The 14,712-nt window shown below is 42.7% G+C and overlaps 1 protein-coding gene across 6 annotated transcripts in view; it reads right to left on the reverse strand.

Moving 5' to 3' along the window:
* RNLS (renalase, FAD dependent amine oxidase) overlaps positions 1 to 14,712 on the reverse strand; it is a 67,465-nt gene that overhangs the window by 51,357 nt on the left and 1,396 nt on the right. For all 6 annotated transcript variants that reach the window (XM_039703712.1, XM_039703710.1, XM_039703713.1 and 3 more), the window contains exon 4: positions 14,211 to 14,369. In XM_039703712.1, the coding sequence (XP_039559646.1) occupies positions 14,211 to 14,369 (159 nt within the window). The remainder of the gene's footprint in view (positions 1 to 14,210; positions 14,370 to 14,712) is intronic.

Genomic DNA, 14,712 nt, shown 5'->3' on the forward strand with positions numbered 1-14,712 from the left:
CAGAGAGCTTCAATCAGCTTAGCCCATCAGTTTTGTGAGCAATAATTCTAATTAAACCCCACTAATAACATTGATAGGGAAATAAACCCTCTCCAAGTATAGATTTTCCTAGAGCTAAACACACATAATAAAGCTGCAAGCAGCCACTGTAACAAAAGAAGGTGAGGTGCCAGAAGTTCCAAAAAAATTGGTAAAACCCTCAAGACCCCATTAAAATCCCCTCTGGGAATAATTTGCAATCTGCTCCACTTGGTGGATTAAAGCATCTGAGCACCAACCTTAATCTGGGGGTTTGTTTGGGTTTATTTCACCATGGATTTCCCTCCCTGCTGCTTCCAGGGAAGGGAGAAGGACCGAAGTGACCACAGCAGCACAGGAATGTCACGTTAAGACCCTGATCCTGCTGCAAGTTTGGGGGTGATACCCACAGGGCCCTTCCTTTTCCCCTTTTCTCACCCCCAGCCCTTTTCCCACACTCACACTCTCTTCTAAGCTGCTCTAATTGCAATTACCAAAGATTTTAATGGGTATTTTCTCTGTCACACAGCCTTTCCCATGGATCACATCCCATTACTGCCCTGCTGGCTGCCAACCTGCACCCCTCACGTGTGTCCCCATGCCAGCTGTATTTCAGGGCAACCAAACAAGGGCAGGAGGCACCTCAAAAAGAACAATTTTTGGGTATTACTCATCCCCTTGGGAGATGCTGTGAACGCTCAGCCTTGTCTTCCACTTCCCTCTTTCCCAAGGCAGGGGTAGGTGAAGGAGCAGAACCTGCAGGCGTGGGACAGTAAATGTGACCCCTGCAACCACAGAGCCACAGCAGCACAGCTCAGAGAAGACCTGCCTGCTGCACCACAGCCCAAAAAACCCGAAACAAACCGAAAAAACCCCAGGGCAGCACCAAAAAAAGGCAGAAGCGAGTAGAGGGGAGAAGTACAAAGCGAAAACTGGAAGTAGAAGGAGAGCGTGTCAACTCTTGTGGGGCTGTCTGTTCTTCTGGAGTGTGACTCAGCAGAACAAAGGCTTTTGTCTTCATGGAGAAACAGAGTCCATATTGCACAGGAAGCAGCAAAAATTCACTGTCTGGAATGTGACTGGAGCTCCAGTGGCTTCCGTGGGGGATTTCCTCACTTTGGAGAGACTGCAGATCACCACCCTGCTCCACATCAGCTGTAGAGACCAGGGTAAGGCTCTGCGTTTCCTGCACTCAATGGAAATAAAAAATAAATTTGTAGAAAAGCTAGATGGGTGTGAGACTGTAATAGCTGAGAAAATTCTTTTTTGCATGGAATAAATGTGGAAATAGCAGGATTTATAAACTGGAATACTCTGGAAGGACACAGGTACAGGACAAACCCTGTGCCTCCACCACAACCCAACACTGAAATTGTCACCATATAAAAGTCACCAGGTTTAAGACCAACATCTATATTTGAAATACTGGTACTTCCCTTTTTGCATCAGTTCTGTCACATGCATAAATGTTAAAGGAGGCTGAAAGGGGAACATGAACAAACAGCTTTTAAACCATCAATTTAAAAAAAATATATGTTTTTAGCAGTACCAAGAGATGCAGCACTTGGATGTGAGCAGACCCAGAGGCTGCAGTTTATCAGCATTTTAGAGTTAAAAACCATGTGGCAGAAAAAGCAAGACAGCTATAACTTTATCCAAGGACAGATTTTTCTGTCCCATGCACACACTGCAATATCTGTGTTTGGACTAGGTTCTGTCACTCTTCCTCTCCAAGCATTCCCCACCAGAGAATTTTCTGACGAAAACACATCATTATTCTACACCCAGAAATCACCTGCAACCATGCAAAGCAGCATGCTCAGGAAGTATAAAAACATAAAAGTTAATGTAAATTAAAATGAAAAGTTATTTTATTAAAAATAAACCTAAAAGTTAATTTTCTTTGGTTTAGTGAAGCCATGCTTATCTTCACTTTGATAGAATAAATCTCCACCTCCATCCATGCACTCTTCCTGTTTTTATTAAAATCCTGAGTGCAGTTTTCCTTGCAGAGTGGGTGAGTGGGAGTGTGGAGCACAAGTAAACCCTGTCTCTGCACGTCACAGTTGTGAAACACATTCTAAATAAAACCATATGCTCTCAGAAGGAAAATTTCATCTCTCTCCCCTTTTGCTGCCTGCTCAGGTCAGCCCCAGTGCAGGGCTGAGGGAATGCAAATACATTTATAGAAAGATTTGATGAGAAACTGATAAAAAACACACTCATTTCTTTATTCATTCTGCAGGTTGAATGCACAGCAGACTTAATTTTAAGAAGAATTCCATTATTTGGCTTCTTCTCTTGTGCTCTCCCTTGAAACAGCTGGGAATTGGGTGTCAACTGCTACCTGTAATGTTTTAGTATGAAACTTCAATGATTTCCAGATCATCTCATGATGATGGGGAGGAAAAAACCAAAAAATCACTAATCCACTGTTATAGCAAAAAAAACTTAATAACAGATTTATTCTAGAGCTGGTTAGAAAGTTCTGTGGTTTGTCCTCACATTTAACACTTTCATGATGCCCTGTGTGGCTCTCAGCTATGAAATTTAACAAGCCATTCTGTTAATTCTTTGTAACATTTTGCAAAGCGTGCCTGTCATGCCACAGAAATAAGTGACCCCACGTTCTTCTTTTCCATTCCTTATTTTCTGTCCAAATACCTGCCTTGGTGACACAGGGAGGCTGGCCCAGGAACGTGGGGAGCAAAGATAAACCACCTCATTTCTCCCTCCTACCAGGACTTCTTCTGGTGATCAAAACCACACCAAAGGGGAAGTGCCAGCACTTTTTCTTCTCTGTATAATATTTAATTTCCCATTCTGGGTTATGCAATGATCTCTCCCACGAGCAGCTTTTTTCCCTGGGTCTGCACTAGGTATTTTGGACAGATATAAAGCCAGACATAAAGTGTGTTACTTTCTTCCTCCCATACTTTGGCATCTCAGCTGTTGGTCTCAAAAAAAAAAAGGGCAAACCCAAAAGCGACACCTTCCAATGCTGCAGTTATGGAATGATGGAAAAAAGGGAATATTGGGAGAGCAATCCAGCAAGTCTGAAGGGCCAGGTTGTTCAGGAGTCCTCATCAAACCCTCATCTGTGTGATCAGCACTGACTCCCAGGCTCAGACACGGATAAAGGGAAGATAAAACTTCACCCCAAGCTGAGGCTGCTCTGTCGTGCAAACCACAGCCCCACTTCAGAGCTCTGACAGCTAAATGTTGTTAAATTACTAAATTTCCATCAGTAACAGGGATTTTTGCTTGTTTTTCAAGCAGCTTCCTCCCCTGGTTTTCAGATCTACCTAGGACATAATCACTACCAGAGACGGCTAAAATAATAAAATTAAATTCAATTAAAGCTGTGTACATTTGTAATGCTTCACCCACAATCAGTTTCGTGTGGCTTCGACTGGATCACATGTTCTGGGTGTCTTGTCTGGTTTATTTCTTTTGTTTTATCACACGTTCTTTCATTTTGAGTCCTGTCACGACTTTCCAAAGGATTTAGACAGGCAGCCAAGCATGCTGAGCACATGTTCTGGAAGCACAGATAAATTAAACAAGCTGTACCTGACTGCAACTGGCCCCTCCTCTGCCAGAATTTCATAAATTAGACACGCAATCAAGTGCACAGCTTAAAAACCTGGATCTCCACTCTCCTTTTTTTAGCCTGCGAGAAGGGAAGCCATGGCTAACAAATCCTAATGCTCAAAAAGTGACACAGTGGAGGGGGGAAAACAAAAATATGATTCCTTGGAAGTTATTGACAGATCAGCTGCAACCTACCAGAGGCTGAAAAAAGATACCAGATGGAATAAAAGATCCTTGCTATTAGTGCATCACACCAAATGCTGGATTCTGAAGCCAAACTGCCCTCCTCCTGCAGCAAGGAACTGTTTCTTAGAAAACTGCTTTTATGCTTTTATTGATGGTGACTATTGGCTCTGATAGATAAATGTAACAAAGGGGAAAAAAAAAACAAAACAACAAAGCAGAAATAGTGATGTCATAATACACTGCCCAGACTTCTCTGCCTTGCAAATCCCATTAAGATAAAAAAACCCCACACAGGTACTCACTTAAAATTGAACCTTAAACCCCCACAGATTGTTATTAATACTGAGTACCCTGACATTTGACTTTACAGGAAAATACAAGAGATAACACACACACAGAAAAGTGGGGAGATAGGATTTATGGCTGAAGAAACATGACAGAGAAGAACAAATCCTAATTTAAACTACACCAAGTAAGAATGTCTCTCATTGCCTATAAACACACATGGATCAGCAGCACAGCTCCACTGCAGAAAATTGATGCGGGCTTAAAAAACACAAAGCCAAACCCCATAAAATCAGTATTGATGCAAAGCCCAGCTCAGGCCAGCAAACCACCTGGAAATCCCGCTTAGGATCCAGAACCACCACAGTTTTTTGAGCACTTAAAAGACATGAAAGCCAAACTTTTTCCCAAACAAGCCTCAAACTGCTCCCAAGGAACTCTCAGACCCCTTCCCTGTGGATTACTGAGGCATTCTACCACTGCCTGAGGGTAAAAAAAAATAAATTTATTTGTTACATTTATTTTCCAAACACCTATTAGAGTTTCAGGCCCTGAAGCAGCAAAGGTGTGTCATCAACAGGCAGGGGAGAGCTGGGAAAATCACAAGGAATTCTGAACCAAGGGGCAAAAACTTGGAGGAGTGAAGTTTAAAAAGCCTGCCATAACCATGGCCTCTCCCAGGATTTTAAGCAGAATGCAAATTGAGACTGGGATGCCTTCCTAGAAGCATCCTGATAGCACCAAAGATATGTCATTTATTTTATATATATAAATATATGTAATAGATACATCCTATATATAATATAATATAGAATTATACAATATTGTTGTGCAATATATATTATTATCGATATATTATATAATATATAATTATGTAATAGTTATACATTATAAAAATTTATATATTTCTATTATTCTATAAAATTTAAAAGCCTGCTACAACCACGGCCTCTCCCAGGATTTTAAGCAGAATCCAAATTGAGACTGGGATGTCTTCCTGGAAGCATTCTGATAGCACCACAGATATGTCATTTATTAGTTATATATAATATAAAAATATATATTTACATATTAATTAATTAAAATAACAATAAAATAATATATATAATAGTTACATAAATAGTATATAAAATAGTTACAGCACATAGAATATATAATATATTATTATATAATATATATTATATGTATATTACATAACATGTTATATAATTATGTAATAATTAAATATATTATATATTTATATAAGTTTTTATAAATGTATATATTTCTATTGATTTCTATTGATATTATTATATTTTTAATTTATTATATTCATGTATAATATAAAATATAATATATAATGATATATGATATATATAATTTATTATATAAAGATACAATATATATAATTATTAATTAATATGTTACATTATATGTTATATAATATAGTACTATATAATATAATACTATATTATATATCATATATCATATTATATAATTATTAATTATATATTATGTTATTAATTATATATTATGATGTATTATGTTTTATATATTATATATGTTCTAAAGTAATATATCATATCATATTATATAATATAATATCATACTATGTTTATATATATAATTATTCACCTCTTTCCAAGTGTGCAGATGCTGACAGATCCTGCAGCAGCAGCACGAGGCAAACAGACTTACACTGACATCTAAAGGTGTCATTTACCACATGGTGCCTTACAAAATGTCTGCAAAGGGCCAGCACCTTGTAAAAAGCTAACAAGAAGAAGTATCAATATTTAATTGTTACAATGAGCGTCCAAGGCCAGGCTCACAGGGCTTGGAGAAACCTGGAACCGAGGAAGGAGTCCCTGCCCATGGAATGAGATGAGCTTCAAGGTCCCTCCCAAACTATCCTATGACAGTCTGCACAAAAAACCCCAATTTTGAGGCAAATTTCCTTGTTTCAGTAAGAATTATGTGGTGTTTTCTTCCATCTAGAAAACTCAGCTTTGGCTAAATTCCGTCTTAGGGAAAAAGATGTATCTTTTCCAAGGAGCTGGGCACAAATCCTAGCTGTAGTTCAGCCACTTGAAACCAAGTGGTCGTTTCAAATTTAATATTTTTTCCCTGCTTTTAAGTTGGTTTTGAGCATAATTCCCATTAGAAAATGTGAATGCCTGGTTTTGCAAGCAGCATGGCTTAAATCAGAATATATGAAAAGGTCTCACATCAGTGATCCCAAACACATCTCCTACTGTGCCAGAGAGAAAAGGACATGGAAACAGACAGCAAATCTATTTCTTTTGTGCTTTTCAAACCCCACCACCACCTCCTTGTTCTGCAGTCACTGTGAGACACTTAAACCACTTGCTGCCTGCACACAGTTCACTGAATAAAATTTATTTTCCTGCATTTCCATAGGCACGCAGCCCACTCTCCCTCACGTATAAATCCAGTGGGAAGGGAGCAGCAAATCCTTCTTTGAGGAGAGGTGTACACCCATCCTCTGTGCCTCTGCAGAGTCTCATCACTCAGCCACATCCTGGCAGAGCTGCATTTCTAAAGGATGACTTTGGGAATAGAACTGGAGGCTCCTGGTGCATCAGGGCTGACTCTGGAAAGCCTGATCTGCATGTCCCTGGTTCTGTGGAATAAATCAAGTGAAGAGATAGCTTTAATCCATTTCAGTAAGGTTCTTTAAGCTTCAAATAATTTGTGGCAGCAGAGTCCACTGCTACAACAGGAGGTGCTTCATCAGCAGAGTCAATAAAGGTGACCAATCACACCTTCACTCCTCACCCAGCCCATCCCATTTCCTAAATTACACCAGCCCTCGAAGAGAGCTTGTTTCTCTTTTTTTAAATAGTTACAGTGCTTTGAGCATCCCTAACAAGGTGGGTAGAGGAGGGAATCCAAACCCTAAGGAACAGCAAGGCAACCAGTAATGAACCCTGGCTTCCAAGGCAGCACAGGTAAATCCAAAACCATCTGTAACATCTCACCTGATGGCTCAGGGAATCATTTTTGATTTCTACAAAAGGTGTCTGAGGGTGAGTTATTCCTAAGGCTTCTTTAATCCAAGAGCATTCCTGGAAATTACAAAGCCGAGTGTGGAGAGCTGACAGCAGGCTCCACACAAAATTTAGGTTTGACTCAATGGAGCCAAAACCTCATTAGGTTTAAAATTAGTATTTTTTCTCTGCTTTAATCCAGATGTGGACCGCAAAAATAACTGAAGAGTTCACAGACGTGCCCGTGGGAGGTAAAGATAATCTTTGTAAAGAATGGTCTCAATTACAGTGATGGGAGTGGCCAGCAACTATTAAAAAATCCTCTAGAAATCCACAAAACCCCATCCAGTCCAGAGGCACTGCCTAAGCTATGAGAATGCAGTTAAAAAACATTGTCCAGTGAAGGCTTTTGTCTGCCTACTCCATTGCAGCACTAAAAAATAAATAAATCCCAAAGCAAGCAATTAAATGCAAGGACTGCTTGCAAACCTGCACCAGACTTTTCAAGGGTTTTCAGCTCTATAAAAGCCACAGTTTGAGTCGCAGATTTCACATCAAAAAGAAGGCTGTAAAGTCCAAATCAGCCTGTGGTCACCTTTGCACCTTTTTGTCTCCCAAGTGTGCCCAGAAGGTTTGGTAACAGGAATGGACAGAGAGCTTTCCAAAATATATTAAAAAAAAAAAAAAAACTGAGTGAAAAACTCCAAATTAAAAAAAAAATTATTTTATTCAAAGAGAGAGGTGACACATAACATTATCATACATCCCAAAACCAACCATCAAAACCATTTTAGATTCAGGATCTTAAAATTCAAGGCTGGTAAAAATGCCCTAACTGGAATTCCTGAAGAATAAGATCTTATAGCACATCCCAGCCTCCTACAACACAGAAACCAGCAGCTCAATAAACACATGTCCCACAAGACACAAATAAAGAAGTTTCAGAATTGCTCAGTTTGGTCTCATTTTTTGGCAAGGAACTTTTTTTTTTCCCCCCCACTCCTTCCTTTTGGGCTCATGGCAAAAAGCAGCTTTGGAAAGATTTCTCCATCTGAACCTAACCCCTGGAGAAAACCAAAGACTGGGAAAAAGCTGAGAGGTATCTGTGTTTATTGTTGGGATAAACAAACTTCAGAGCATTTATTTGTTCCGTTCCAAGTATGTCCTGTGCTCAAATACCATCACCTTTATTATCCAGAAAATAAAACCCCACTTTGTGCACACGGCTGATCTTTGTGCATGTTCAGCTGTCTGCGGTCCCATTCTCTATTTTGGGTTCTGGAATGACACAAAAGAGCTAAAAAAGCATCAGATAAAGTCTGTGACCAAGAGCCCGGGTGCTGATGGACCCTGCCAAGCCAGCCCAGGCTGCAGTGGCAGGAGAAGCACATCCAGGTTTAAGAAATTACAAACAGCCACGTCAGGCAGACTTGAAAGCGTCAGCACACAAAAAAAACCCCTTTTTTTTCCAAACCAGCCCAGCTAAATCAGCACAATCTGCTGCCAGTTTAACGTGCAGGTGCTCTGAAATCCCTCGTGGGACTGCACAGGAAACCTGAGCTTAGGACTCAAACCACAGAATCACCAGCATTCAGAGGCTCAACCACTCTCCCAGCCCCTGAGCTGCTCCCTGCCCTTGCTGGAAGAGCAGGATGTGCCAGCAAGTCTGTGGGCCACATGGTGAACTGAGGATCACACCACTGAGCCTGCTAAAAATAACTCCCCCACCCTTTTTTGGGGGAGAAAGGGCGGGGGGAGCATGTCTGAGGTCCCACAGACAGCTGTGCTGCTGCAGCTGGAGGTGGGGCAGGACAGGAGCAGGCACTGCTGGAGGAAATGCTTCTGCCACGTCTCCAGGCTCTGAAAGGTGATGCTGTGACACAGCAGGACTCACCTTCTCTGCAGGGTGACTTTTTAAGAGCTGGCACCCTGGTCTGGCCAAAGGATGGGCAGCCCTGGAGGGGGAACCAAGCCTGAAGACAAAAAGCTGCATATTTTGCTCTTCCAGCAAATTGCATCTGGTTTTCCTTCTGTTTTACCCTGACATCTGTCAAATGAGAGTTTCAGCTCTCCACCCAAGGCAGGCAGCCTCAGCTGACAACACCAAAATGAAAAGTAGCCCTTTATCTAATACAGACTGGATTTCACTCTCCTTTCCAAGCCTCCTCTCTGCCCACACTCGTGGGGTTTAATCCCCACACTCCCCAGAGGGAGAGGGTCACTGGCATCAGCATGTTTGACAGGTTTCCAATGTGATCAAGAACTGCAGAATAAGCCCATTATAAGCACTGTAGATATTAAAAAAAACCACCTAAAAACACACACTGAAGAATACACACGGCCTACTTTGATTTTTTTTATTTTTTTTCCTCCTGATGTACAATTCCAGCTCAGGCAGCCTTTATTTTTAGAAGTACTCCCTGAGAGAGGCCATAGCCGAGCTGCACCGCACGCAGGGAGCAGAGGAGCTCTGCCCTGCTTTGAAGGCTGCCAGAGAGGTTCTGGAGGCAGCTGCTCCTCCTCAGACACTGCCCTGCTCCCCAGATGTGCAGTGCCACCTTCTCCCTCCTGCCTCCCTCCCTCCCTCCCGCCTGTCACACCATCCCAAGAGCAAATCCAAGCCCTGGACCAAAAGAGAAAAACAAAAAAAAAAGAGGAAAAACAACCTCCCAAAAGAATGAGATGATCTGAGGGACAGAGCAGCTCTGCTGGGAGAGGTTGTTCAGCCTGGAGAGGAGAAGCTCTGGGGTGACAAAAATGAGGCCTTGCAGGGCCTGCAGGAGCCAACAAAAAAGATGGAGACTCGTTACAAGGGCGTGGACAAGGGGGAATGGCTTCAAACTGGAAGAAAGTAGGGTTAGACGGGATTTTGGGAAGGAATTGTTCCCTGGCACAGGGTGCCCAGAGCAGCTGTGGCTGCCCCTGGATCCCTGGCAGCGCCCAAGGCCAGGCTGGACAGGGCTTGGAGCAGCCTGGGATGGTGGGAGGTGTCCCTGCCATGGCAGGGGGTGGCACAATGGCTTTTAAAGTCCTTCCAACTCAAACTCTTCAGGGATGGCATGACAGAAATCTCCATCTCCCTGCTGGAATGGTGAGATCTCCTCTGGGCAGGGTTTGGGGCAGAGCTGGCAGCAGCAGAGGGACACAGGGACCGGCAGCCTGGCACTGCATCCAAGCAGGGAACAGCTCACTCCGAGTGCCAGGGGTGAATCCTGCCCCAAAACCCAGCAGGACACGAGGGTTTGCTGCACAGGGATGGATGCTCCATGTCCTGCTGCAGCCCCAGTATTGCCTTTGGCAATCCCATGCCAGGGATCACCCAAATTCACCACACACCCTTCCCCTGCCACAGCCTCAGCAGCACTGGGTGCTCTCCAGCCAGGTTTTAAAAGGAGCCCAACCAAGAACTCCTCCAAATATGTTTCCAAAAAAGCCCAAATATTTCCACATTGCGGCCTCAGCTCCCTGATAAGCAACTAACAAATCAGTGTACATGTTTACAGTGCACATTTCAGATCTGTTAGGTAATGAGAGCTCCAAGCTGGATAAGCCCTGCTTAGATTGCTTGGAACTGGAAGCACAGAATTCCGAATTTATCGTCGTGCTATCCAAAAATAAACACATTCACTCAGCAAGGACTTGTGACTCGTGAAAAATTATCAGAGTTTTGTGCTTTCCTAACTCACATTATAAAGCCTTCCCACGCAAATACAGCCCTATTTCACTTGTATCTTCTCATCAGCTTGTATTATTTAAAACATGTGGGACATTCACACAGATGGAAAAAAAAAAATAGGTCAGGCTCGAAACAAAAGCCAAGCCATCCTGTTTTATTAGCAGCTTAAACATGCAGAACTGTAATTTGAAATTCCAAGGAAAGCAACATAATGAAAACATTCTGAACACACAAATAATAATAAAAAAAAACCTCCTGCAAATTGCTGCAACCTTAAATTGCCGTGTTGCCAAATGCCTTAAACTAAAAAACAGAACTGATAAGAAGGCTTCTCCAACTGAAATGAAAATGCACAGAAAGAACTACACTGCTCAGTGATCACACGGAATCTGGGCTATAAATCTAGGATTTTTCTAACATCAGCAGCCTGTGTAACAGTCCAGCACCTTTGAAATACTGTTGGACAATGAACAATTTGCAAAATCTTGTCCTTTTATTTGCCAAGATCCTACTTTTAAGTAAATTTATTCCTTTCCTTGAACTGACACTACAAACCTCAGAAACATTTATTAATTTCCCTTTTATCTGCTGCACAACCCCACTATTTACTAGCAGAATACGTAAAGCCCAAATCAGTGCAGTGAATTTAATTTAGTTATTCAAGCTGAATGTCCCAAACATCATTTGATTGCTGCCACCTATTGTTGTTCCAAACATGTTGCAAGGAGTTAACCCTTTATGCAGCAGCTACTGGAACTCATGCTGGCTCTGCTGCTGATAAATATGCAACTGAATAATTAGCATCTATTTGGGTGTGATAATTGTAGAAAGAATGAATAAAGGCTGAAAATTAAGGTGAATTATATTTATATATGTATATATACACAGACACACACTGCTTATTACATTATTTATTTTATAAAAAATTGAGCATGTTTACACACTAATTTCTCCATTAATCTAAGACTTGCTTTTTCTCTCACAAGATAAGTAAATCTGGAACATTCATTTCTCACACAGCCCATGTAACATGGTAATTTCAGGTTGCCAAAGGCCACTTAATTGTGTTTCCTCCTAAACACACACAGCTCCACCATGACATCATGTTCAGGCTCATCTAAGAGGTTAAAGGACATAAAAACTATCCAGTCTAGTTTAGTCTACTGAGTTCAAGTATTCAAACAGAAATGTAAAATTTGAGAGGTTGTTTCAAAATATTAATTTTCCAAGTATGGTGTAAATAAGTGAAAATTGTTTTCAAAAAAACACGTGGGGGGCAAAAGACCTCCTCCCTCAAACAGGAAAATGGTGAACTCCAGAGGGGTAAATTCCTACCTCTGGCAACTCATTTGAACTCTCCAATTCAGGCTCAAATGTCAAAAGCTAATTCCAACCCTCACTAAAGGATCAAAGCATCCCCTACCCCACCCAGCTGTTCCTTTGCTCCTTCTCCTCTCCTGCAGCCTTTATCCACACATTAATGCCAGCAATGCCTCACCACAACCCACTTAAAAATTCATCTGGATTTCAGCTGGGAGGCAAATTAACCCAAGTGGCTCAAGAGGGTCCTGGCACAGGTCTCCAGCCAAGCACTTCAACCCCTGGCAAAACTGGCCCAAAAAGGGAGCAGCTCAGATGGGGCAAGAGAAGGGAGACCACGGGGGATGTGGGAAAGCTTTACACCCATAAATGGGTTTAATAAATAAACGCCCCTGATGAAGGAGCTGCCAAAGCAGGGATGTGACACCAGAGCAGCAGGAACAGCCAAAACTCATTCCTCTAACACCCCTCATCCCAAACCACAACAGCCACTGGGATTAACACTGCCCAGGCACATTTTTCAGTTAGCTCCAGATCCTTCTATACAATAAGGGCCTCCCAGGGCAGCAGGGAATATTCCCAAATCCTGTCCCCTTCCAGTGGCAGAGTGGCCACACGTGACCCTTTGCTGGCCACACAGGAGGAAGCCCTCCTCTTCCTCCAGCTCTGCACATCTCCTGCTCCATCCCACGGCAGCAACAGAGCCCTGGCACCCGCAGTGACAGCCGGAGGGAAATTTCCAACAGGCAGCAGGAACCTCCCCTTCCAGGAGCAGCTGGAATCGCTACCGGGAGGGAATGCACAAACATGGCTCCTGCTAGAATCCGATTTCTGCCCCTAGATTTGGGAGGCCAGAGCGTACAAATGACTGAAAAGTGTCAATGTGGAGGGGAGAGAACACCCATTCCTTCCAGCAGCTGTCAGGAAATTGCATCTTAAATCCCAAGCGAGGTGAATCCAGGGAAGGCTCCCTTCTCTGCCAGCAAAACTCGGCTCTCTGACACACAACCAAAACAACGCTGAGATTTACACACAGCGATGCACCCGAGCCTCTGAAAGTCAAAACAGAGCTGAAACTGCACCCTGCTCAGGCTCTGAAACACCCTCCTCAGCTGCTCTTCCCTGCCCTTAGCCTAAAGAACCAGGAGTAAAGATGCCCCTGGCTCCAATGCCAAGGAGCTCTGGGGTAAGGGGAGTCAGTCCTGCAGCCCGAGATGCAGAATGAACAGCTGGATGGACATCTGGAAGCTGGTCTCAACCCAGGGAACAGGCAGAGAGGGGAAGAGAAACAGGAAAGAAGGGGAGGAGAAGACAAAACTTGCTGGATTCCCTCAGATAAAAGTCAATCCTGCAGTTACACAGAGTATGGAGAGAGGATGCTGTGGGAAGCATCTGGCAGCTCCAGCTCACTCAAGAGCAAGTGAAATGAGCTGTTCACCTTAATTACACCTTCTGAAGGGGAGCTGCCCGCTTTCTGGACAAGAAAGGATTTAATTACCCCAAGAAAAACAATTTGCAAAGACATCAGTGCCAGCTGGAGAAGGCCTTGAGATGGAGACAGCACAAACTCAGGAAAGCTCTGAAAAAACACTCCCTCTACTTCTCTTCTACTTTTTATTTCTATTTTTCTATGCCATTTATTATTCTATTTTTATTTCTTTCACTATTAACCGGACCACCACAGTAAGGACAGGATGGGCCAGACCCACCATTATTTTCCAGGGTAAATGGAAGGCCTCATGAAGCAGCAACTAGCAGAGAAGTGCTGTTCTTTCAGGATACTCACCTATTTAGGCACAAAGCTTAAAATCAGAGGTTGTAATGAAGATCCTTCTCTTTACAGAAATGCTCAAGAAAACTTGTGCAATTCAGTAACTATTTGCAAGCTGCACAAAGACAAGCCCTGCTTTAGAAGTCAGCAAAAAAAATTAAAGACCAGATTCAAAACTGACTCATCCATTTAGGTATTTTATGCTGTCAAAACATGTATGGCCTTGAAATTACCCACCTCTTATCATTTTCCAGCCTGTCCTGATGGAATAATTAAGCAGCTCAGACTGCTGAGTGTTCTTTTTTGCTTCACAAGATGCTCAAATGCTATTTTAAATTCGACAGCTGCCACCTTGAGGGCCCGAACTTACTGTTCACAATGTCACCTTGCAGCTGGAGAATCTGTGGGACAGGCATGGTGAGAATTACCACATCAAAGTGCTCCGGGGGCCCGGCTTTCCTGGAGACTTCCCACCTGCCATCCCGCAGAGAGATGTGAGTTACGTGCTGCTCATAGGACACCTCTGCACCTGTGTGGGAAAAAGACCTTATAGCAGGGAATTCCACAGGGAAAATGCACTCAGAGAGAGTTATAGCAAGGGGGGAAAGGGGGAATGGCTTCCCACTGCCAGAGGGAAGGAATATAGCTAATTATTTACAAGGTTAGGGTATAAAAAACAGCTGATTAAAAAAAAATGAAATCAATTTCAGGGAATGCCAAAGCTTGACTATTCTCACAGCTCAATCTTTTCCAAACAGGGTTAAATAAGTCATTGAACTGCTCACGTGGTTGTGCCACATGACATCTAAGGCAGCAGTTAGAGAGTTTAAACTCATTTCACAAAGGACTCTCCACCCAGCAGGCTCACATCC

Source organism: Passer montanus, unplaced genomic scaffold (genome assembly GCF_014805655.1).
Source record: "Passer montanus isolate IOZ18808 unplaced genomic scaffold, ASM1480565v1 scaffold167, whole genome shotgun sequence".
In the NCBI taxonomy this organism is placed as follows: domain Eukaryota; kingdom Metazoa; phylum Chordata; class Aves; order Passeriformes; family Passeridae; genus Passer; species Passer montanus.